The 26,889-nt window shown below is 37.6% G+C and overlaps 1 protein-coding gene across 2 annotated transcripts in view; it reads left to right on the top strand.

The window, feature by feature from the left end:
- Positions 1-26,889, top strand: part of ANO2 (anoctamin 2) — a 192,231-nt gene that overhangs the window by 44,201 nt on the left and 121,141 nt on the right. For both annotated transcript variants that reach the window (XM_037390413.1, XM_037390414.1), the window contains 6 exons: positions 188-339; positions 1,589-1,643; positions 2,518-2,566; positions 5,933-5,988; positions 6,241-6,282; positions 11,576-11,640. In XM_037390413.1, the coding sequence (XP_037246310.1) occupies positions 188-339; positions 1,589-1,643; positions 2,518-2,566; positions 5,933-5,988; positions 6,241-6,282; positions 11,576-11,640 (419 nt within the window). The remainder of the gene's footprint in view (positions 1-187; positions 340-1,588; positions 1,644-2,517; positions 2,567-5,932; positions 5,989-6,240; positions 6,283-11,575; positions 11,641-26,889) is intronic.

The following is a 26,889-nucleotide window of genomic DNA, read 5'->3' on the forward strand; positions in this document are numbered from 1 at the left end:
AGGAACTTTTTAGTACTGAAAACCTTATGGAATCAGGTGCTTGCTGTTATGTGGAATGTATCTTCAGGGAAGGCATTTATTTTAAGTACAGATTTAAACACAGATGTACAGCAAACTCTATCTTTTTTGGCCATTGCAGTGGATTTTTGGAAGTGCCAAGCTAATCTACAATATTTTATTTACTCAGATGTATGAAATAACAGAAGAAGGAGGGATACTCAAAAAGTTAAATGAAATATGGTGCAAATTGACTGAACCTCTGCAACCCCAGGTGCCACGACAAGAAAATACCAACATGAAAAGCCTGTCTTACCCATTTTCCAGAGAGAAAATATATTTGTGAGTACTTAAAATTGTGATAAACAATGAAGAAATATATAACTTATTATTGTAGTGGTGTCATTTTTTCTATCAATATTTCAATCAAAATTCAGAAATTCATTGAGTATTTCTGGAAATCCTGAGGAAATATCCAAGTTGACAGTTTATTCCTATGTAATATTTCCACGTGATAAAAGCATATGTCTGCATAAAACTAAATTTATTGAAGGACAAGTAAATAGATCTAAAGTAAATGAACATGCATTGGCTCTGAGTAAAGTTTCAGTGGATTAACAGAAATCTAAGTTGCAGAGACTTTCAGTGTCAACTTCCTTCTGATGGATAAGGCATTGGAAGCAGTGCAACAAATAAAATATCCTTCTTTTTGGCTTGAATTGTAAAAATCCTACCACCAAATTTCTGATTATTTGGTTAAGGATATTACTGCCTGTTTTGGAAAAAAAAAAAAAAAAAAAGCTAGTAGAAATCTGATAATATTTTTCCTCTTGATAGATTTATTATAGTAATGAAAACTTGGCTAATAATATGCTGATAAGGAATTCTTGACACCTGACCTTTCACTCAGGATAATACTGCTGGGCCCAGTGTGACATTAAACACTCCTTTTTTTCCTCATGGGTGTGTATTTGTATTTATGTCTGATAAATAAAAACCAGTAATAAATGATCCACCACATCATTTATTGTCCTGACAATTTTAATTAATACTGAATACAAGTCAAATTGATCGAGGGAAGTAAACTGGGAAGCTAATTTCACATATGATGATCTTAAGGTTTAAGGGAGTGAATAATTTCCGTGGACCAGTTATTTGAATGCAAGTGAAATGTTGACTGGTTAGTTGCCTGGAAAAGAGCAATGAACATCTGCATTACACTAGCTGAAACTTAATAATATAACCTCAGAATATTATAGTGGTGAGAGTACGTTTTAAGGAAGAAACTAGAAGGTCATAGTGTGTAAATAACAGGAAGCTTTTCTTACCCAAAAGGTATTTTACATTAGTTAATACTTTTGCGTTTTTATGTCCACCATCATTGTCATCCAGGTATAAAGCTGAATGACTAGGTCTTAAATAGCTCAGTCTATTATGCTGCTCTATTTCATCTATATTCCCTTTAAACATCTGTTTTTCTTACTTGCTGTGGTTTCTAAATGAATTCTAAATCAGAATCTTGCATGTTATCTTACTTATAACTACCATGTCTAAAAACATAACTGATTTTTCTTTTCTCTCAATGTTTTAGGTATAACATTAAAGACAAAGACACCTTTTTTGATAATGCTACCCGCAGTCGAATAGTAAGTGAACAAAAGTTCATTTTCATATCATTACTTGTGCTGAATGGTATTTGCTTTAATAGTGAGTGTTGGTAACTACTTTGCTGATTTCATTGGTTTACACATTTCTGTGTTCCTGGAAAACACTAAGCACTCATAAGTATGTAAGAAATACTCTTCTGGAGCTGCCCAGTGGTCCAGGAGTAGGAGATGTTATGTAGAGAAACACAGCTACTGATTCATCTCCATTGTTCAAAGCTGTTATTAAGCCATACTTCCTAATCTTTAGCTAGATTTTATTTCATGAAAGGACCTCCTCTACAATCCTACAGTAACTTAGCTTCAGCAGTTTTTGGTGAGAAACCTGGTGCCGTGTTCCTGAGATTCTGCTAGATCTCCAGCGAGTTGGTGAGGCAAGATTTCTCATTACATAGGCAATGCCAACTCCTCCCTAACATGCTATATTCACCCATACATGGGTTTCATAGATGTAGCATATTTACTGATCACTTCATGTGCATCTTGATGTTATACTTCCAAACGTGAAAGCTAATGTGGTTTTACTAAGTCATTTTTTAATGTGATTTTCTTTGATGTAAAATTCTCATTTTAACTGAAGTCCTTATATTTCAAATAGTTTTATAAAGGATGTGACACAGCAGGATTTAACCTACAAAAGTTAGGGCAGGTAAACCACTAGTAAGACTTGCCATAGCATTTTTAAGTGTTAACTAGTTCCTCAAGTCATGCATTTATATATGAGTGAAACGTATGATTTAAATGTATGTGCAAATGCATGCTTCCAAAGCCTCTTCTTTTAAAGTTTTGTTTTATTGCTAGCTCCGTGATGAAAATAATGCTAATTTGTGTGTTATATGACTGTTCTTTTCTATAGGTACATGAAATTTTGAAGCGCACACCTACAAAGGCCAGAAACAGCATGGGTAAGAAAGGAGGGAAGATAATGGTATATGTTGTTTTGAAAGGGATTGTTTAGGTATTTTACAGATTATTTTTCTAGCAGAACACAAAAGTATGCTGGCATATTTTCACAAAAAGTAGAGATTGAAATCAATGCATTTTCTGAGGAATAAAATCAGACTTTCTGGTCCATGATTTGAATAGGACATGGTAATGGGAGCTTGCTTTCCATTTCTACAGGTGCAGGATTTGGCACATAACTTGCATTTCATGAGTTATTATAAAATTGGATTTGATCATTATATGGTCTACTTTTGAAAATTCAGATGTCAGCTAGTATATGTTGTATTATTTCTACCAAGAACATAGTTTTCTTGCCATTTCAATAGAATAATACATTTTTCCAGGTTATTTTTATCACTGCAGCTTTAAAAACTATGTCCATGAATTGCATAGTGAAATATATGACTTAATGAAGACTGTCTTGAAAATACCGTATGATACTTTTGGGGTAACCCTGAAATATTTGGAGCTTTTGTTTTCTTGAGGTTCAGAACATATACAAGTGTACTTATTCTCTTTTCTCTACTCTTTTTCTTTCATCCAATGTGATATCATGGCACGTATTTCTCCAGTGGTGAAGAAGTGATAGTGCTCCTTGTCTGGCATGTTTTCTGGAAGTCCTTCTGTAAGCTTGGCCACTTATGTGCAGATCACAGCATCCTAGGGTAATGTGCCTGCAAAGAATAAGTGTGCTGTAGCAACAGATTCCTGCACAGCCTTGGTGTAACTTTGTGCAGTGAAGCTGCAGTAGCAGACTTCTTTGGTACAGCATCTGGAGTGGAAAATAGATTAATTTAAGTTTCCCTGAAATAGTGGCAATTTTTTAAAATCAAAGTATATATATATATATATATATATATATATATATACCAACCAACCAAACAAAATACTTACTCTTTTTCAATCAGAAATACTTGGTTTTGTCAGTACAAACATTTAAATTTATGATTATTACACTGTTTCCTTTAAAAAACTGAAAAGATAGTTGAGAAAACGTCAGGCACTCTTCATTTCTAAAACGTTGTTCACTTGGTGTCTGTTCACTGTTTGCTCTGTGTTGTTCTGTTTTGATCAGCTCAAAAAAACTCTAGTGGGGCAGTAGAGATGAATGCTGTCTTGCTGGGTTGCTCCAGCTGGCATCCAGGGAACTCTCTCGGTGACTGGGGAGACCATGCTTTCCCTGGGAGCTGCAGAGCCTGTGCAGGTACATGTCTCCAGAGTGCAGGATTTTAGACAAAAGGCAGTGTAAGGTACATAAAACAAGAAGCCTGAAGTACAGCAGGGTCACTAGGCCTGTTGAGATAAAAAACAGCCCCCAGAACTGACACTTTTCCAGGGGATCCAGACAGACTGTGTAGAACCTGTTGAAGCTCTTAAGACTTTGCAAGCTGTTGGGCTGAGAAAAAGCTTGAAAGAAGCAATAAGGAATTTGTCCTACAAGGACACAGTAGGAAGAAAAACAGCACTTTCCTAAGGATTTTTTTTTTTTTTTTTTGCCTCTTACTTAAAGTTTTCTCTATTTTAATAGCTTGTTCTGGTTTATGAGTGTAATGCAAGCCACCATTAGAGATAAATCACTAGTAGTGATTTTTCAGGCTTTTTTTTTTTTTTTTTTTACTCTAAGGTGAAAATACAGGCTAATCCACTTCAAGCTCAAGTCAGCTCAAGATCCCATTGGATATGAAGCATTTTAATCCTCCTGTCCTTCCCATCTTCCTGGCCCATAGCCAAAACACAATTATGCATTGCATTTGACCTACATTCATTAATTGTTTTGGACTTCTGAGATCCTCCCCCCAAAGTCTTATGCTTCATATGTCACTAAGGTTTTCCCATCTCACTGGTCTGAAGACTTAGAATGACTCACCATGAATGGTTTAAAAGATTTCTTTAAACGTCTTTGGTTTACCGTGTTGGGTTTTTTTGTGGTTTTTTTTTTTTTTTCTTTTCTTCATTATTTCATTGCTCATTGTGCATAAGAGGTAGGACAGTGATGTTGGAAGTACTTATAGCAGTCTTTGGTTTTCATAAACTTATGCTTCATAAAATAATAACAACACTTGAAACACATTTGCTGGTTGGTATTTACATCTGAGCGAGGTTGAATCTGATGCCACTTCTATGACATTATACAAGGAATGCATATTTTCCTCTAGCATAACTCTGAACCATTGCAAACTTTCCAAACATGGAATGGTTTTGGTGGAAGACTTGACATCATCCAAACATGAAGATTTCCTGATTCTATTAATGCATGTAGTGATACGGGTATTTGCCTTTGTACGAAGGAAGAAATTTATTGGTAATTTCTATCTAGCATCTCTGACCAGAGGTGGTTTTTTTTCCCAATCATTTCAGAATGATAGTTGTGCAATCTGAGTATGGAATTTTTTTTCATCCCCAAAGACAAGCTAGCTGGTTACTTTTACTGGCCATTGAAAGCAAAGAGATCTGGAATAAACTACTAATCCTAGCTTTAATTGTCATCTTATGGAGTGTTTGTTTTTACCTGCAGAGATTGACGACAGAATGGCTATAAAGTCATGGGTCTTGAAAGTCAGTAGTGGCCTTGTGTACATCTACAGGTGCTGTAGTCATTAGCTGGGGATTTGGTTGCTAAATCCCTTGTAGCATGTGGTCACTTGGATAGTGCCATGTCCCTGTATCTTCCTGTACCTTTGACTAGGCTTCCTCTTTGCAATCTTCAGGACTCAGCAGTTTTTGTCCTGGTGCATCCAGCTTTCCAGTGTAACCATGAATTTGGTGAGCACAAACTGATCTAACCCCCGCAAACAGGAGTTGTTTCAAATTCAAAAGGCTGGCCTTATGTATTGATATGAGGAAGGGTAGAAAACAAAGCACTTGGTTCAGTGAAAATGAGACCTGATCTGATATTAGTCAATAGATAGTAAGAGTTACTTCAATCACAAACTTCTGTCAAAGTGGTTTTTTTTGTTTTGTTTGGGTCTGTCACTGGGGATACATGGTTCTGATCATTGTCAAGCTTCAAGAAGGACTTCCCAGGTACTTTCCTCCTCAGACACGTGCCTCTTTGCTATCAGGATGAGAAAGTGGTTAAAACAATCTTTGTATCGTACTGGTTTGCTCAAGAAAAACATCATATGGAAATGAGCCTTTCGGTGGCAACATGTTTTCCATAGCCAGGTACTTCTAGGTTGGTATATACTCATCTTGACATGATTTTGAATGTTTTAAGTAATGCAGCTCAGTTCCCTCTGTAATGTCATGAAGTGAAATCTGTAGTAATGTTTTCTATTTAACCGTGCTCACCTATTAACCATCTTTTTTTTTTTTTTTTCTTTTAGGTATTGGCACATTAATAGCAAACAATGTTTATGATGCAGCATACCCACTTCATGATGTATGTATATACTACTGAAGGTCTAGTTCTCTGTATCATTTAGATGTGCATAGACATTAATGTTTATTGCCTGTGACAATGAAAATATATTTTAAGTTCTAAATATAGTCTATTCTAATATGAAAACACTTACATAAGTACATTTAAAGTTGTGACCTAAAAGTAAAATAAACAATGTAGGAACAGCTGAGCAATCTTTTATTGGATTTTATAGTTTTTTACATCAGTTATTAAATTATTTTTGTTCTCTAGGGTGAATATGAAGGCCAAAATGGTGACATGAATGACAGAAAGGTAAAATAAATTGCAAAATTAATTTCATATTACTTTTAATGTGGTAGATATGAATTAATGTTCTAAATGCTATTGTAAAGCATTAGCCAGTGTTCAGTCAAGTAAATGTTTTTTTACAAATGTGTATATTTTTTGCATTACTTTTTTCCTCTACTTCTGCATATAAAATTCTTTTAACAAGACTTTTTTTAAAGTCTTCTTCTGAAGTATTTCAGCAAATTTAATTTGATATTTACATCTTGAAATGCTCCAAGTTTTGTTGCATAGACAAGATTTTTTCAACCTGTCCAGAAGCAAATGTTGTTGAATAACTTATATAATTATTTTTTTCTGTAACCAGATAGTACTACAGAACAATGGTTACTAGACTAAAACATAGTTGCATTTTTCATTTGATTGTGCATTCAGTTGAATTTAATTAAATTTCTAAAACTCTGCCTCCAATTATTTTGTAAATAAAAAGTTTCTAGCTATCAAGACTTTTGAAAATATATCACCTACTATCTGCACAAGATAAATGGATGCATAATCAAACACTGTGAATTCAGATTTATTTAATACATATGCTTACTATCAGAAATGAGCCAAGCCATTTAATTACTGTAATTCATTAAGATCCATTCAATATTGTTCTCTTTGCTCATCTTTTTCCTTTATATACAAACAATAGGATAGGAAATGAAGAAAGGGAAAATTGTGGGGAGGGAAAGAGGGGGAAGGAAGAATGAAGAAAAAGAGAATGTTTGGAAGCCTAAATTATTTACTATACTAGAAATTAAATTGAATATATTCTTGGTGACTTGTAAATTATTTCATAGATGTGTTTAACTCTATGGTGGTATTATATGTTGGTATGTGCCATCTGTTGCTTGAAGGAGAGGTAAGAAAATGCAATTAATTTGGCAAAACACAGTGTAGTTCTCAAGAGTGTAATTGCTACAGATGATTATTTGATGATTTAAAATGAAGACTGAGTTCATAGGTCATACAAATAAATCTGATTTTTCAAGTGCTGGGTTTATAAAAATTTGAAAATGTAATCTTTGTAGTTTTAGGCAAATAGTGTCAACATTCAGCCACTAGATGTCTTCATGTGCCATGTACAATTTAATTTATTATATGAACTGCGGTAAGCAAATGAGGCAAAGCTGGAAAATGAACTATGAAGAAACTTGTATATTTATGTCGGTTATTATGAACTTTCTGTTCATGAAGAAATTGTATACTCTGCACTTGCAGAATTTTCTCTGAATAAGTAATTGTGATACAGTAATAGACTCTGAAAGTCAGCTACATAGTTTACTTACTTACAAGGCTAGCAAAATTTTTAAAGAAAAGTAAATGAACATTAATCAGTGAGGGAGGGGATATTGGGTACTGTGAAATAGGGGGAAGAGGGCCTAAAAGGTCTAGTGTCTGGAAAAATATTCACCCTACTAGTTGTATTTTGTGCTGCCTTCTTTTTATTCTGCCTATTAGGTTCAGTTATGAAGTGTTAAGTATTAAAAACATAAAAGGTTCTTTCCAGAAATACTTCATTGATTATTCACATATGTCTCTGCTGCCCAGCCATTGAATCTGCTGTAGTATTTCTATGCATAACATCATCTGTTTTCTATCTGAATCTAATAGTCTCAGTGTTTAATTTCCTGAAAAGCCCCGATCAGGTTTAAAAGAAAGGGGGGCATTTTTGAGTTGGTTTTGTTGTTGTTTTTTTTGTTTTTTTTTTTTCTCCTCTGCCCCCTTTTATTTTGTCCATTTTAACTTATCCGTATCTCCCATTTCAATTGTCTGCTGTATAAGCCCAAGCAATGATGAATGGAGCCTGTCTGGGTACATATGCCAATAAGGAAGCACAAGTAATGAAGGTTTATGTACCAGTTCATAATATAAAGGTTAATCCTTGTTAACTCTCTTCAGGATTTCCTTGGAGAAATGCACAGTGAAACAATACTTTTGCCACATCCTATGAGAATAAGAAATCTGCAGGCAATGAAACCCACTCTTTTCCGAAGACTGTTGATTGGAGTAAAGGAATTTCCCTGTTTTAGTGTGACTTCTGCTCTAGAAAAAGATCTTTTTAAGAAAGCTGTTGCACAGCAGCATGGTATTAATTTGCCAGGAGTATAAACACTGACTGGGTCTTCTTTAAGCTTCTAGCCCACTGGCAACTTGTAACCTTTTGTTGCTAGCAATATGTTTGACATTGAGAAATACATAAGGGCTTTGTTACCTATCTGGGAAATACACTGTTGTCATTATATAGTACAACATCCCTAGAATATTAGAAGCAGATTGGAAAGTGTTATTTTAAACTTACAGAAAGTACTGCTTTTAAATGAAGCTGATAAAATACAATAAACTATATTACAAAACTCTTCCTAGAATTCCTTTCAATTTAATAAATATCATGAAAGGAAGCACATTCCAGCTTCCAGATTAAGCTTAATCTTGTAAAATTGCAGTGCTGAGACTGAGGTTTAGTGTGGGCAACACACGTGAATGGAAAATATTCATGCCATAAACTCACCTTCAGTGCTATGGCTTTTGGAACCAGAGTAACCAGTGTGATTCTGTAGTCTGACATATTGTCATAGCAGCCTGTCCCTGAACTGAGTGCAATTTTAGAAAGAGCTGTCTTCTGCTTTTCAGATTCTATTCTGTAGCTACATTCAAAACAGCCTTTAAGTAATTTTAAGGATAATAGCTTTAACTGTCTTGGTTTGTATATTTCAGAATGTGTTTATTAGTACAATTATTTATGGAAATAAATGAAATTGTAGCTAATGCTGTGAGACAATGTAAAGGGGTGATTTTGAATAGGTAACCACAAGCATTCATATGAAAATATCAATATGGCAGCCAGGGAGATCCTCTTCAACTGCTGTTGAAGCCAAATAAACTCAAACCTAGTATCATCATTTCTTTCCACAAGTGCAAAATATTTTGAGTGTGCTCTGTGAGAGCAATATACTAAAAGCCAAGACTCCACACCCCTGGAATCTCATTGCTGAATTCCCAATTGCTTCAGCAGTTTAGTGTTTACTACCTGATCTATGAACAAAAAATACTTTACACTTTATCTTTAATAAGTATGCAATGGCATAGCTCTGTTCACTCAAATGGTTGCAAGCCAGTTTCCATATTCTGAACAATAATACTTCATCAGGTGTGTGTCTGCAGGATCCAAGTCTTACTTGCTCACTTGGTATTTATTTAGTTCTTTCATATAGCATCCACAGGAGGAGAGGCATTATAAACAGTAGAAAAATATGATTGGAAACCTCAAAAGATGTCAAGATAACTCTGCAGTTACAGTATCTGAAATTTCTCCACATTTATTTTAATTGTGCTGTTAATTTCATAAGATCATGTAGCATGCTGCTAGCTGTCAAAATGGGCCATTTGACAGATGCAACTACTGATAATTGCAGAAACTGTACATACTTTGTTACCAACACCCTCTCCAGTTCTTGCTTGTTGTGTACTTGTGTGCATGCGGTTCTTGGTTTGTGTTGTCCTCCCCAGCAGCCTTACAATTTATTGTCCAATCCCAGCCAGTTTAGAGAGGAATAAAAGGCTCAAAGGTAGCAACTCAGCAATTACACTGCTTCCCATTTACTACAATTTCCATGAGACAGGCAAAAGACAATCAATTAGTGCTCACAGCAAAGGAGGAACTGAAGTATGATAATGTCTCTTGGAGCCAGCAGACATTCCACACAGAAGCTTATTCTCAAAACACAGGTTCATCACTACTCCAGTTTTACTAGGAATAACGTGGTGCCTTATTTTAAAGGAGCTGACCTCTCCTATGCTACTCTTTTTCTGGACGCCCTCCTCTTCTTTTTTGAAAAGAGGGACAAAAGGCTTAACAGCTGTCTTTTTGGATGATACACTTTTATAATCTATAAAGAGTTATGTGGTTAATTTAGTTGTATTTATCATCATATTTGGTTATTTTTTATTATTTTGATGCCCTCTGTACTTCAAGAAATAGTTTTCAATGAGCATGTTGGTTTAGACTGTCTGCAGTCCTTTCACAGCTGAAAACTGTGAAAGGAATATGAACAACTCCAGTGGTTCCACTGGAATGCCTTACTGTTTTGCATGCAACTGCCCTGATTTTTATTTTCCTCTAAATATAAAATATGGTGAACAATCATGTATCAAAAGATCGTGCTGATATTTCCTCTGAGCTTCTTTAGGTTTTCACATAATTCTGGAAGGCTTCATTTTTTAATATCCTTTCTAGATTATTAATAGATTCACACACAGTTATAAAACATACTGCTATCAAATTAACTCTTTTACCAAATTGTTAATTGCATGGTAATTTCTGTGCAGCAGCTGGCTTTTGTTCCAGAACAGTGTGATGTCTTTCACACCGTAATTACCAGTTTCCTTTGCAGCTCTTGTAAAAAAGTGTCATAGGTTTCTTTTTTTTTTTTTTTTTGAAAGTTCAACAAAGGTGTGATCTATATGACACAGCATGAAAGAGGGAATGAGGAAGACTATCCCAAGTCCCGTGTCTGTTGCAGTTGAGTGGACTGTGGTTAATAAGTTTCCTTTTATCCCTGACTGTTCCCGCTGGATTCCTCCCATTGTAAGATGTTTCCGTAGGATCTGTGCCTTCCTTTAAGCTGTCTATAAGCTGTGGGTGAGTTTGCTTTTACAACAGTAAATGTGAACTCGTGTGTCCGTGTGCAGCATGGAGAGAGAAGGGGCTTTTACACAGGCTTTGCTGGGTGTAGTAGCCTCAGGAGCTGAGCAGGAAAGCAGGCTGGTTTTGACATATTTATTAATTCTTGGTATGTTTTTACATACCAGTTTACCAGTCTGGAACTCTTACCTCAGTTCACTTCACCTTGGACCTAGAAACACTGGTCAATACTTATCTATGGTATGATTCCACACATTAAATAAATTAAATCACAGAAGAGTGTCACACTGGAGGTAGGACTATTTCTAGTATCTTTCCAGAGACTTCCACGAGACTACAGCCTCTTTTGTTTTGAGCCTTTGTGTTTAACATTACTATCTAATACGTCGGGTGAGGAGCGGGTAGGTATGTGGAGAAAGATGTATGTATACCATCCTTGTATTGCTGGCTTGGTTGGAGTCTGCCATAACCATCTGAAAAATGTACTTGGTTTGCATTGAAGCACGGGAAATTGCTTGTTTTGGTACATATATTTGTAACTCTTAGAAGATGTTTGTAAAAACAGATGGGATCACGTGTTACAAGTTAATTTTCTTTTTTGTTTTTGTTTGTTGTGGTTTCTTTTTTTAGTTGCTGTATCGAGAATGGGCAAGATATGGGGTATTTTACAAGTTTCAGCCTGTCGACCTCATAAGGTAATACGGACTTCTATAAAATACTAAGGGACCTGGTTCTTAGCTGATGCAGACTAATTAACTTACAATTACTTCAGAAAATGAAAACTTGGATTGATCAGAGCATTTAGAAATGCACTCACTGCTTTTCTATAGCTCTGGTGATATTTTACTGTAACAAAAATACGGTGAACAGTAATGTACCTTTGTTTTTGTATAGTGTTTATCCTCGGAAGATGTTTTTGTATAGTGTTTCTCCCTGGAAGAATGTCATACTTCAGATATTTTTGTTTGAAAGTATTAATTCCTTCAAAAAAAGAGTAATTGCCATTTACACTGGTGAATTTTTATTGGGGAGTACGGTCACAAAATCTGTTGAATAATCAGAAGCTGGTGTTCACATCATGAATCAGTGTGAAAGTATTTAACAGTTCTGAAATTCATTCGATTCTTTTTACTCCTGGTTTTACAAGTTTTATTCATCTGAACACATCCATATGTGTTCCCAGTGTTTTTCAAAAATTTTGCATTTTTACATTACAAACACAGAAGAAGTTGGTCTTAAAATAAGACAAAACAACCATGTTTTTAAAGATATTTCCACAATATCTCTGCAAGAAAGTCAAACAAAAATAAAACAATTTTTGTTGTATACTATAAATACTGAGTAAGGAAAAGGAAATGTTTGTGAAAACTGTTGACTTGAAATATTGCTAGATATCTGTCTAGGAATAAATGAACTGTGATATTAACGAACAAACAATAGGGGGAAAAAACCCCAAATCTGTTTCTGGATAATTTGTATACATAAGAAAGATGACATTTGTTAACATTTATCTTTCGAATAATCAAACTCCAACTAGATTTTATTATACGATCTGCTTCTACGTGATTACCTGCTAAAGCTGGTGTTAGTAAAATGGATAATCAATAACCTTTGTAAAATGTATTTATTGTGTTTTGAGTTAAAGTTGAAATAGTGCATATAGTTTTTCAAAGACTTAACCACTAACTTGTAACATGAGCAGAATTGCTCTTTGTTGGGAGTGAGATGTTTCAAATTTTCAAATTGTAGTGTGACCATCAAATCTTATTGAGGTCCTGCAAGACTTTGAAATTTCCTTTTTTCTGCCTCAATGTTTTTGTTCAAGATTTATGTACTTTTTGAATACCAGTTATTCCAGGCCAGGCTACTGTATGAAATAGGTAAACTCAGAATGAGGTTACAACACTTGGTATGTTAGTAAATATTACAAATGTTAAGTTAAACTGTGGCTGGCTAGAGGAATTATCAAGTTTTACAAGACCTGGCAGCTCAGCTGAATTAAAAATAGTGGTACATCTGCTTACACTCAATCTTCATTTGTGTTTTGCTGTGTCCATTATAATATTTCACTATAGCGATATGATTTCATAGAAATTCTGTGGTTTAAACTTCTCTGAGAAAGAAAAATAAGGACCAGACATGTGCAATTGATTCTCTGTTCTCAGAAATGATTTTTCTTGCTTTTATCTTCCGTACTTTGCTTGACTGCAAGTTTGACTGTTACCACTAAAATAAATGTGGTTTTTATTTTCTGGGTAATGTTAGAGCTTTAGAGTATATATACCTGAAGAATTACCACCCTCTTCTTTCTGCAACTGAAATAGATTTTTGCACTTCTGTACCGTGGGGGGTATTTGAGCTCAGTCTCAATGTGGATATTTATTCCCATGGCAAATATTAGCCACACTTCATGGATTCTGAGAATTTACTGTCATCCTTCTTTCTTGGACTGATTAAATTATACCCAACATTTTTTTTTTCTTTTGCTTATGGAAGCACTGTGTAACTTAACAAGTTTACATCCAGGCTTTGATGGACAGAAGAAACAGCATTTATTTTGCTTTGTACTTAGAGCCTGTTGTGACTGATGTTATTAAATATATTAACTCTGTTGAAATACATTGCTTAAATAATATTCATATCCTCACATTATTTAGACTTTTTAGTCTAATTTTTATTACAACAGTGTAAATCTTTTTAACTATTCCTGTTTTCACCTTTATTCATTAAGAATGCACATTGAAAATCATTCTTTAACCAAAATATCTACGCTAGCAGAGTCGGTATGGCACTGTGGAATTATTAGAAATCATTCGTGGTGCCTCAGCTGTACTTCTGGCCATTGCAGTTGTTGCCAGTTCCCAAGTGATTGCACGCCTGAGCTAGGGACCACATATGTGTTATGCTCAAGTCTTGGCACGGGGGATTCTCTGAGGTCTCTTCTCTAAGGTCTGATATCCTGAGTGAGCACCAAACTTCATAATCAGTCTTAGAATATTTTCAAGTAATTTATAACACAAACCCAAATGAAGGCCCATTACGATATTTGCTGAGAGTTCCCTTCACCTCTGTGTCTTACACCTCTGTGTATTCTGCTCTGGCTTTAATGCACCTCTTTGGGCTATAGGGAAAAGCTAATTTCTTTTGTAAATTAGGAAATGCAGTTGTGAGTGAGGAGGATTTAGTCAAATGAGAACATGGTGGGTGTTACAAATTTCTATTCTACAGCCAAACAATTTCACTTCAAAACTTTAAGGTAATATATAGTGCAGCTCATGCAGATAGTACAGCGTGTGTACTGAGGGTTGATTTGTAAAATGTATGTAATACCGTATCTCTCAGTGCTCATCCAGATATTAATTAACGTTGCTTAAAACAAAGCCTGGCTGATGCAATGCTTTATTTTCAAAAGCATATGAATTTGCAAAAATAGCCATACAAATTCCATTTTTACCTTTCATATGTGCCTATTTCCAACTCAGATGAAGAGGATGATAAACATTTTTTGAGAGGGAAATTAAAAATTTTTTGTTAACAGATATCCTAGGCTAGAAAGTACTAAAAACCATTTACCTCCTCTTTTCAGTCACCCTTAGGCTTGGAATGCATGGGTGATATATTAACAACTAGAGAATGAAAGCTTCAGTTCTAGGACATGCAAGGCTCTAGAGGTCAGTCTGTTATAATATACTTTTTTTTTTATTCTAATTTAAGTATTGCTTTATACTAGAGAGGAATTTCTCTGGTGTAGCTTTCTCGTAGGAATGCACTTATCAAAGTAGTTTCTCTCAAACCTTGTAATGTAATATAAAAGGTGCTGTAAAAACATCTGTGGTTCAGTGATTCTTTTCCATTTTGCTGATGTTCTTTTCTCAAATGAAGATGAGTTAAACCTCAGTTTTATCAACTTCTGCAGTTAATGCATTTATTAGTTTCCTAAGGGGTAATACTATTGTTGATTCAGAGATGGGAGAGTGCTTCTTAGGAGTTTTATGAACCTGCATAAAGAACATAGGTTTAATGATTTTTTAAATAAATGTTATAGTATGTTAATCAAAGTTTTAACAATGTGATTCTAGAATTAATAGGCTGTCTTTAGACCGACCCTCTGCTCAAAGCAGGGCTGACTTGAAAGCCAGATTAAATTGCTAATGAGTTTTGAAATCTCAGGATGGAGGTCACACAGCTTCTCTGGGCAACCTTTCTGGCACTGCACCACTCTCAGGGGGAAGGCATTTTTCTCTTGTCAAGACCAAATATTTCTTGGTACAACTTGCAGCCATTACCTCTTGTCTTTTAGCAGTACACCTCTAATCAGTTATAGCAAGTCAAGAAAAAATACAGTGAGTATAAGAAATACAATAGAATTTATAAATATTATATTTTTGGTTGAATGCAACCTTTATCACTTAGGAGTTCTAAATGACAGATTAAGTAACTATGCTAAGGTTACTGATATAAAAAAGAGGTGGTTATCCTTCTTAGACAGAGTCCTGGAAAATAGGCAAGTTGTCTTCTTAATGGACATCTTGAAGCACCTGCAGATGGGAACTGATGTATGAACTGGAATTCTGGATATGGGACTATCATCATAAAGGGGAGGTCCCCTTTTGTTATCTTGTTACTAATATAAGATTATTTCACTCTAGGGAAGTCAAGTAGACACCTCATTTTTAATTGTGGTGGAGTTTATTTTAATATCAGTGCTCTAAAAGGTCCTAGGTCAAGTCATCAGCTCCTTCTAACCCATCTCATTTTTCATGTTTCTATTTATATTTCCTGTTGCTAGGACCTCACCTAACTTTTTAATAACAGGCTACATTATGTATAGCATGATTACTTTCAAAGCTCCATGTGCCCGCATATGCTTATCTTGCTGTAAAGCCTAAAACTGGGAAGACAATGGAAAGATTAAAACTGTGTGCACAATAACTCTTTTTGCAGTAGTAGGTGGAAAAGTGTGTTAACCAGAATATTATTTATAGTGTATAGCATGTAAATCAAAACTTGGGAGTTTCTGTTACTCAAACTGTCTGCCTAATATATCTCCTCCTTCCTATTTTTAACTATGTTTTTATTTGGTATGGAAAATTGTTTCAACTTCATGTGTGATGAATTCTGGCCCCTCGTTGCAGTGTGCCCGTGTTGAACCTGCTCTTGACTGAACAGTCACCAGTTCCCCCCTGCTCCTGGATTTGAATGTTGTCTTCCTAAAGAACAGCAGCCTGTAGCTTTCTCTTCCAGGCAGTTTTTAAAACAATGACAGATCTATGATGTTCAGAAGTTTGATTGTTTCAGCTCTGGCTACTGTTGTCTTCACTTTCAGTGCCTTGGGACCTGTGTGGTGCAGCATACAGTGAAAGCAGTCAGGACCCAGAAGTGTTATTACTGGTTTGCCTTTTTACCTTTTTTCTTCTTTCATTAATCTTCAAAACAAAACCCAAAAATGGGTATATCTGTTTACCCTACTTGGATAGGGTAGTTTTAAAGGAGCTCTAAAATAAGAAAAGGGGCGTTCTGCTGAAATGGTGTTTTTACTGACTTTAGAGAAAAGCATTTCTTCCTTAGAAAAAGTGTAGTTATGATCCATTTCTGGTATAGCATTCCCCTAACTGTGGCCATCTAACCACTTAATACATTAGCAAATAGCTGCTTCTTTCATTACTGTGCTTTGTAGCCACATTTTCATCTCCTGAGAGAGAACACTTGTCTCCACATACTGTCTAGAGCTCTCAGAACTTGAAAATAAAGGTTGGCAGTGCCCTTCCTAATTCCAGAGGTATGCTCAATTGTTCTTCAATCATTGTTTATGCAGACTTTGGGGTTAGTGGTCCTCAAAATGCAGATTCTCCTGTATGTTTTAATTCCTCTGCTTCCTTGTCACTCTTCTGTTCTTGTGAATTAACCTAATCAAACATCTGATCTTTATTTTTTATGCAGTGTAACCACTGTGGCAGAAAACAACCGTGTAATATGTGGTTATCTCACAGGGACTGAACAACCCACTCTAATGCTTGCCTTAGAGCTAAACCTAATCAGTCCAGACTAATATTTTAGGAGAGATATATGTACAGTGCCCCACACTGTGGTGGGCTGGCTGACCCAGCAGGTCACTTACACTTCCCACAGTCACAACCCACACCTATATCTTTTTTGAAAGCCAGGTTCCAGAGCAGGAATGGTGAGGGCTGCCTCCCATGTACAGCCAGCTGAGAGCAGTGAGCTCCCTTCATACCCTCCCTCTGCAGGGCTCACCTGATGATCACCAGCTTCCATAGGGCTGCAGAGAGAAAACTCCACCATGGAAGATGTGCAGGGTAATATCCAGTTCCTGATGCTTGGAGAATAGTGATGTTATAAACTTTTCTCTCTGCTAAAGCACCTACTAAGTCAGGTGGTTATTTACTACCTTCTAAGACTTCACGTACGGCGTGGGGTCTGTACACTATTACAACGAGGAACGTTCCTCTACCTGACAGTTTGATTCCTTTTTTAAGAGAAATGCCCTTTCAGTGGAAACCAATTACGTTTCAGGCTTACCCACTGATTCTTTCCTTTCATAGCCCCATTTCTGTACTGTGTGTCAGTGGGGTGCTCCTCGTTTTTCGGGGTTCCCTTTCATTTTGAGGGAGGAGGGAGTTTACTTTCTTTCTGGATATTAGTGGTCAGTGGGTTGAAAGTGTTGTGCTTTCCCCCTTAGTCTAGTGAATTATTCTTCTGAGAACAGTGATTCATGGAATCCCGGAGAGGGTCCCCTTATGCCAGGTGGGTAACGACAGTAAAAACCAGTTCTTGGTAAATCACTAAATGACTCAGTTCCCACACAGAAATATGGGAACACTATGCAGTTTTTCTCTGACTGTCTTTAGCAGGCATATCTTCAACATTCACAAGATGCTGAAGCTATATGCAATGACTTCTTTTTTAGGAAAAAGAAAAAGCAGCTTTAAGCCTGGGAAAATGCAGTAATCGAACAAACATAGCATTTAAGTAGAAAAATGCCCATGAGCTCCACCAGTAACTTTGGCAGTAGTCCATATAGCTTCCTTCCAAACCTCTGCTGAGAACGTGCCTGAGGCAATAATCTGAACATATCTTCTTGCTATAACCCTTTTACACTTGGAGTCCAACATCTTTTTATAGTTCCAAGGAACTCTACAACAAATATTCATTCCCAACATGGGGCACATTCAACTTACAGTTCATCATCATTAAAGCACTAGGTACAGTGGGAAGTACTATTCCAGCATCCACTCAGCCTTGATGTTGTCCTTTGTTCCAGTTTTTACAGCAGAGATCTTCCTGGAGGGAGCCAGAAGCAGGTGGGACCCGGGAGCATGGTCTAGCTGTTGAGAAAGGAATGTTTTCTCCATCACTGCAATTCTTTCACCTTTCCAGTGTCTATGTGACCTCATTACCCCTCATGACCCCAGTTTATTTAAAAGTTGACTTTTGTATCATGCCATACATCCATTAAATGGACTGCATATCCGATGCTCGATGCTAGGACAGCGTTTTTCATCTGAAGTTGTAGGGAGTTTCCCTTCCATGCCTGCAACTTCTCATCACAGGGCTTACATGAGTGCTCCAGCCTGTGTTTATTGCAAAGCAGAGGGTTTTTGCTCGTGGTGCATAAATCACTGAAGAATTTGTATTGAATTATTTTGCTGGATGCAGGCCTGTGACTGGAGTGAGATGATTTACTTACAGCTCTGCATTTCATATACTTTGACAGTCCTGTAGGAAGTGTCTCTCTCTCTCTCTGTTTTGGCAAGAGCTTGGCCTTATTTATTGGTGCTTGTATGAGAGAGAGAATTTTAAACCAGTAGTAGGCTTGTATTGCAGTGGTGAGGAAAACCAGATCCCTGCTTTCTGATAAACATAATTCCCAGGCTTCAGGTCACTGTCTGAGAACTAAATCCTCATTACCATCCAGATTCCTCACTCCTTTGGTGGGCTTTTCAAAAGCTACATCCAGCAAAGGATATGCATATTTGCATCAGGACTTACGCAAACCCAAGGCTCTGAAGACTGAAGTTATAAAGATTTTTGGTGCCCACCCTCCCCCCCAACACCCCCCACCCCAACCGCCACCATCCTCCCCACCTTGGATTGTGTAGTTTTGTAGGCAGCTAGAGTTCATTTTTATCTGTGTGCAGAACAGACAGGCTAAGTTCCATAGTGCCTGTATGATCCTTGAACTTCATAGCCAGAAACATATTTCTTAATGGACTTGAGTCCATTGAATTATTCCCAATCCAACAAGTATCTTTGGAGATGATATTAGTGTTTTTTGATAGGAAATTAAAGTTCTTTTAAACTGGAGATGCAAAAGCCAGAAGTGGAAGCCAGATTTGGAAAGAAAAGAGCAAGTCCTGCACATTCTTATGTACAAGCATACAAATATTTGTAGGCATCTAGAGGTGCGTATGGCTAGTAACTGCAGCAGGGAATAGAAAACATTGCTGCATTTGGGTGGTTAGTTCTGTTATTTTTCTTGTAAAACTGCACTTGACTTCTTAAACACTGTAGAAATTTCTGGCTATGACATGCTGGGGTGAGAGGAAGTCCTTTTCTAACTCCTTGAGCACTGATCAGGGATTAAGACCAACATTTGTCATCTGATTTAAAGGTATACCTGAATAATAAGATGCTTTGCATGAGGATCCTATCTCTCTCTGCACGTAAGTTACATTAGGACAGACCATAGCTTTGTCTGATCCAGTAACCTGTCTCTGACAGTGGACAAAACCAAGATGACAAGGGCAGAGATTAAGAACTGGGCGCCATGTAACAACTATCCCCAGAAAATACCCACATAAAGAAGTTTTCCAACATGGTAAATCTCTGGACTTCCACAGTCAGTACAGACTGGAGCAGAAAAATCAACATTTTAATGCCATATTGAGCAGGTGATTATTGCTGTTGTGCATTGCTGTCTTGGTGGAATAGCTGCAATTGAAGTGCTCAGAGATCACAGAATCGAAGAATGGTTGAGGTTGGCAGGGACCTCGGGAGGTCATCTGGTCCAAACCCCTGCTCACAGGGCTGTCTAGAGGCAGTTTCCCAGGACTGAGACTAGATGCTTTTTGAATATTTCTAAGAAGGGAGACTCCACAACTTCCCTGGACAACTTGTTCCAGCAGTGCTCAGTCACATGCTCAGTAAAGAAGGATTTCTTGATGTTCAGAGGGAGCCTCCTGTTTTTCTGTTTGTGCCCTTTGCCTCTTGTCCTGTCACTGGCCATAACATAGAAGAGCCTGGCTCTGTCCTCATTGCACTGTCCCTTGAGCTATTTACATACATTAATAGGATCCTTCTTGAGCCTTCTCTTCTCCAGACAAAACAGTATTAGCTCTCTCAACTTTTCCTCATATGTGAGGTGCTCCAGTCCCTTAATCATCCTTGTGCCCCTTCACTAGACTGTCTCTGGTTTATGCATGTCCTTCTTGTGCTGAGGAGCCCAGTACTGGACACAGTACTCCCACCGTGGCCTTGCCAGTGCTGAGCAGAGGGGAAGGATCACCTCCCTTGCCCTGCTGGCAATACCTTGTGTCAAGCAGCCGAGGATACCATTCACCTTCCCCGCAGCGAGGGCACATTGCTGGCTCTTGTTCAATCTGGTGGGCACCAAGCCTCTCAGCTCTCAGTTGTGGTTTTGTTTTTTTTTTTTTGTTTTGTTTTTTTGCTGCCAAGCTGCTTTCCAGCTGGATGGCCCCCAACAAACATTGCTGCATGCGGTTTTTCTTCCCCAGGTGCAGGACTTTGCACTCCGCTTTGCTGAGCTTCATGACATTCCTAACAGCTCCTTTCCGCAGCCTGTTTAGGTCCCTCTGGGTGGCAGCATGACCCCCTGGCATATCAGCCACTCCTGCCAGTTTTTTGTCATCTGCAAGCTTGCTGAGGGTATGCTCTGCCACAGATCATTAACAAAGATATTGAACAGGACTGGACCCAGTATTGACCCCTGGGGTACACTGCCAGTTACTGGCTTCCAGCTAGACTTTGTGCCACTGACCCCGACCCTCTGGCCTGGCCATTCAGCCAGTTTCCAATGCCCCTCTCTGGCTGCTCATCCAGCCCATACATCAACAGCTGCTCTATGAGGATCTTATGGGAGACAGTGTCAAAACCCTTACTGAAGTCCAAATAGACAATATTCACTATTCTCCCCTCATCTATCAGGCTGGTCACTTCATCATAGGAGTTTATCAAGTTGGTCAAGCATGACTTCCCCTTGGTAAAGCTATGCTGACTAGTCCTAATGATTTTCTCGTTTATAATATGTCTGGAAATGGTTTCCAGGATTAGCTGCTCTATCATCTTCCCTGGGACTAAAGTGAGGCAGATTGGCCTGTAGTTCTCTAGGTTCTCCTTCTTGTCCTTCTTGACTATGTGGTGACATTTATTTTCCTCCAGTCTTCGGGCACTTCTCCTAGTTGCCATCATGGATCAAAGATTATTGAGAGTGGCCTTACAACGCCATCTGCCAGCTCCCTCAGCACTTGTGGGTGCATCTCATCAGGGCCCATGGACTTGTCCAATTGTCCAATTTGCTTAAGTATACCCTGACCCGATCCTCTTCCACCAAGGCTATACTTACCTTGCTCCAGCCTTCCCCCCGATGTCTGGGACCGGGGAATCCTGAAGGCCTGGAAGATAATGAAACATCTTGCATGCTTTTAACTTGCAGGATGCATTTGAATGTGTTCTGTTTGCCTTTCCATTTGTCACAGTCTCGGAAATCTGAGGACTAGCAGTTTAAATTTTAGTTAAACAAGAAATTTCTGTAACTCTCTTATTGTCTAAAAATGACAAGGGGCAAGCCTTGCTGTCTCAAGGTGTGCAGTAATACTGTGACTAAAAAAGGATTGATTATACTTGTCTTTTATTGGAAATTACACATCTGTTTATTAGCCACTAGATGGTGTCTATCTGACAGCAGTAATACGTACGGTGCAAGTATTTACAAGTACCTATTAAAGCAAATAGACGAAATTAATCCAGATTCTGTAGTAACACTTAACTATAATAATTTGAAAAGCAAGAGAGTTTTCATGAAATATTAGTTATTATAAATCAATTATTTATGAAAAGAAGTCAGTACTTCAGCTTCAAACTGTTAATTTAGATGATGAAAATTGTGCAAATCATCTTGTGAAAACTGAAGATTAGGTAAGTGATACATATCAGTGACCTCACATTTGTTCAAAGCAAAAACATGGGGAAACATCTAATTTGCAAATTAAGGGAACCCAGAAAAAGAAGTAATACTAGGTATTTAAAAATAGGAAGAAAAGGACTAGGTAACCTCCCTGCCAGTCTAAAAAAAAGGCTGATTCACTCTATCATATTAAATAGGTTACTCCTTATTTGTAGGAGCTTGTAGAGTTTATTATGAGATAAAATGTGATATGCAAACCCGAATGAATTACTTGTTTCTTAATTAGAGGTTCACTTGGTGTGCTGAGGTGTTTATGGATTGGAACTGTACTGCCTTCCTCATAGGCAACCTCTATTGACTTGCATTAGTATTGACAGCCTCAGGCATCCAGGCTACCTGCTGTGGATTTTTAATTTGCCAGGTTTGGAGGGTTACTGACATTTTTGAATGCTAAAGTATGCTAGAGAATAAAAGAAAGCAAGCTCAAGACAGACACTTCTGTGTACGTGGATTGTCTTATGCATGAGTTCTTAAAAGTGACAGGACAAACACTGCATTACTACTCTTGCTGAAAATGTCTCTCTCTTTAGCAAGACGTGCTGTGGCTGCTGCAGCCTCAGAGACACGTAGAACTTTTGTAGGCAAAGAACATGACAGGCAAATCCAGACATCAACAGAATAATGTCATCAGGCACTTAATACTTTCAAACACTACATAAGGTTAAGGACAGCTATTACTGCACCTAAGGTGTTATCTATGTATGAGTACATTATTATTTTTACGTTCCTGCAAATCACATTCTATCACATTTCTATCTAGCTCTCTGATAAGAGTTTTCTTTAACTGGGGGGATCTGAACACTTTACAAAGACCATGCAGAAATGAAAAAAATGCTCTGTAGAAGCATTGAAGCTTCATATTCTCCCACAACAGAGGGGAGAATGCAGTTACAGTGCTTTTGACTAACCAGCACCACGTTGCTTGCTTATACAGCTGGTAGGTAGTCAGCCTTAATTTCTCTCTCAGTCACATTACTTGTCTCCTTATTATGCCTCTGCTGTTCTTTGCATTACAATCACTAATTAAAGGCTTTTTTCATTTTATAATCCATCACCACAAAGTATGCCCTTTCAGTTGCATTCTGACAATTTCTTGAAATTGAAGCAATAGGGTTTGTGCATCTCTGAAGGTCAGTGAGTGGCTTGTCCTGGTTTTGTTCCTTTATGGGGTAAGGTTTGATTTTTTGCTGTTTTAAATTGCAGTTAATATACAAATTCTGTGGGTTTTATTCTAGATATTTTTCCTTTTTTTTTTATGCATTAGAATTCGAGAACTTGAATATTCTCTTCCTCCACACACGTCATCATCTCCCTAAACAGCACCCTGTTACTGTATTGGATAGGACTCATTTCCTAAGAGCCAAGAGACTAGGGAAAAACATTGGTTTACATCTTTGTGAATTCCAAAATTTCTGTTCACTAAGGAGTTGCAGTATTTTGACAGTGGGGTTTTTTTTGGTTTTGTTTGTTTGGTTTGGTTTGGTTTGGTTTGGTTTCTTGTTCTGTAACGGATCACAAGTAATATTTCACAGTGCCTTGGAAGAAAAAGTATCTGTGGCTGGAATAATCTGTAATTTAGGCAGGTTTAGCTCTGGCTTCAGGTACCATTTGAGGACATAGCAGATGCTTGTTAACTAATATTTCCAAATAAGAACTTTAACTAAAGGTGCTTGATTAAATGGCTCTTGTGGCATCTTGCTTTGTTCTACTTGCAGGAAAAAAGGAGTCAGATTTGTAGTTTCTGTGTTGGTTTTTGGTGAATGCTTTTGGTCAGAAGCACTGTAGATGACTCGGTGCATCACTTGTTAGAGAAAATACACAGGGTATGAAGTCTTTTATAGAAAACAAAAGCAGGCTGTGCCTCTGAACTTGTTTCCAGGTCTGACTGGTCTGGTACCAAGTGTTCCAAAGTGAATGAAGGACATTTGCAGATGTGGAAACAAACATGAACATTAGAGCTAGCTTTCAGCATTTAGGGTTTATTTTAGGGTTCTTGCATGGGCTTATCAGATAACCTTTATCTTTATATCCAGTTTAGGGAAAGCCATGTGCCCTTACCTTGGACAGAGGCTTTTTTCTTTGTTTTCTGTATGCAGAACCAGTTGCCCTTTCTAATGGGCTTTTTCCTTCCTGCCTCAGACTCAGCTGCATTGTAGTTTATCTGAGGTTCTGTAGTTGTGGGTTTTTTGCCCTCTTAAAATTTTAATAATTTTTTTTTTCAGACTCTTGACAAATTGTTCCAAGGGGAGTTGTCTTCTGCCAGGAGCCTTTCTTGGTTTCCATGTTGCTCCATTTGGTGTACTCTCTGTATATCTGGATCTAGCACTGACACATTTCTTCTTAGGACTGTCTGGACAGAATATGTGCATATATGCTGTCAGGCACAAACATGGTAGAAATCTCTAGGATCTCTGGATGCACAGCAGCCTCAGTGCCGCTGCTGAGCGGTAATTCCCCCCAGGTGTCCCAGATGGTTATAATAAATGCTTGAATCCTGTCCTGAGAAAATTTTCAAGTGAAGACAAAATGACAAATCCAGAAAATTTTTGACGTAAGCAACTCTACCTGGAGTGAAATGGTGGGATATAGAAGTATATTATGTCTTCTTCCTGATTCTGTTAGAGTGACTGGGCTTTTTCTGTACTTCAGCAGTTTTTCTGAAATAGCTTTACTGTTTTGAGATGGGCACTTCGATTTGATGGGACCTATTGTCTCAGAAACAAGGAAAAATCTCTGTTCTGATCTTAATACGTGCTACAAATTGCTTCTGTGTTTGTAAGGCTAGTCGTTGTTCTACCTTCAGTTTAAAGGTACATTTTCTTCTGTTGACAAAGCTCTATGAAGGAATTAATTGTGTTCCTGACCCTCTGCAAGAAGTTGTCATTTTTTGTGCTGGTCTGTCACAGCTGTTCACAGGCTTACACGGCGAGCTGCCTTGCCGTGGGTCACAAAGGGAACGTGCGCCTGGCCTGGAATATGGGGAGGGAAGAAAGTTTTTGAACTGGCTCTGGTAGCAGAGATGTTCTGACATGAAACTGTGCTTTGAGAGGACTGCTTGTCCTTTCTCCCAGCAGTTGAAACACCAGAATCTTGCCCACAATCTGTGTGAATAGCTTTATTTTGAAGGCATAAGTAATAGATGTAACTAGTTTGACCATTTGCACAGAGAAAAGCCTACCCAATAAGTAGCTGTAAATCAGTTTAGTTTTGCATAGAAACTATTCCATCACTGTAGGGGTGGTGAAATGAATTGTGGCAAACATGAAATAACAGCTGGCCTAGAACGGGGTATGGAAATTAAAATACTGAAGAGTTCTGAACAGATTTCCCAGTTAGGTGACTCAGTGTCCACAGCATCTTTTCCTTGCTTTTTTAACTTTGTTCCTGAATGACTCCAGAGTTCTTTCCAGCGTGTATCACACGCCACATGCTTTATCCACATTCCAGGTATCCCACACTTGTTTTCACAAAGTTAAAACCGAAGGGTTTTTCTCCTTCTTTCTTTCCACCCCCTGCCCCAACTCTTAGCCTATTTATAAATCACACAGCTTGGCACGGGAGCACTGTGACCAACATGAGAGCATAGAGTTTAATTATCAGTTACTCTTTTTGATGTTGGTTTGGCAGCCAGACAGACAGAAGTGCACTGCAGATGTCTGGTTCAAGTGTTATACGGGCTAAGCAGAGGGAACTGAATAAACTTTTTCACTGTGTCCTTCTCAGTCCTTTTTATTCTAACTGTGCCGTGAGAGGGGACACACTTTCTACAGGTCGCGGTTGTTGCTGCAGTTTTTAAATGCTGTTTCTGATCTTTTGCTTGATCTCCAAGTTTTGTTCAGTTTTGGAAGGAATTACGGATGACTTTGACAAATGTCTCCTTAAAGACATGATTCTTACTCAAGGGAACTTAGTGCTTGGTAGGTGGCCATTTTACTAGCATTCAAAAGGTCTTCCAAAGTGAAAGGCATAAAATTTTGCCTTATATTGTAACAACCCACAGAACAAAATGCTTGGCTGCTGCTTCTGGTAGGAGCAGTACATGCTCATTATCAAAGCCATTTGCCCTTTGCATTGGATGAGAACTGCTGTCCTCATTGCATATGTGTATATAAAGGGACATTTCTTTACATTAGAATACAGCTAATAATAATACAGAGGAAATAAAGCTCATACAACGCAGAGGGCATACTTTTTTTTGTGGCACTCTGCAGTGAGCCATCCATGAGCATACTTTGGAAAGCATTAGTCCTTAGCTTTGTCTGGATATACGTGAACTGGATGTGAGTTAGCTACTGAGGGAGAGAAAAATTCTCATCTCATTTCTCTTTTTCTATGCCAGCATAAATCATGGGTAATTGCTTGAGTATAATAAAGTAAGACTGGTTTTATCCCAATGTAAATGAGAGAAATGCCAAGTTCTTGGTGTGAATATACAAAAACTTCTAAAAATTCATTTTCTTTACATACATCTTACTCTACCCTTGAAGAAGACTTTATTTTTCTCTCTTCACTACAATCAATCCAAGATTTTTTTTCCTTTTAGTGTGAGAATGTAGAGGGGCTAGTATGTCCTCATTTGAGAAACCTTATTCTGCTTTCAAAATGAAATAGCATTGCAGTTTGCTAACATGTAACTGTTGACTTGAGTAGGAGTGGAATGCTTTCAAACTTTGCAAAACTATGCCAGTGTGCCTTTGTTTAAGAGATTTTTAGTTGGATG

This window comes from Falco rusticolus, chromosome 5 (genome assembly GCF_015220075.1).
Source record: "Falco rusticolus isolate bFalRus1 chromosome 5, bFalRus1.pri, whole genome shotgun sequence".
Classification (NCBI taxonomy): domain Eukaryota; kingdom Metazoa; phylum Chordata; class Aves; order Falconiformes; family Falconidae; genus Falco; species Falco rusticolus.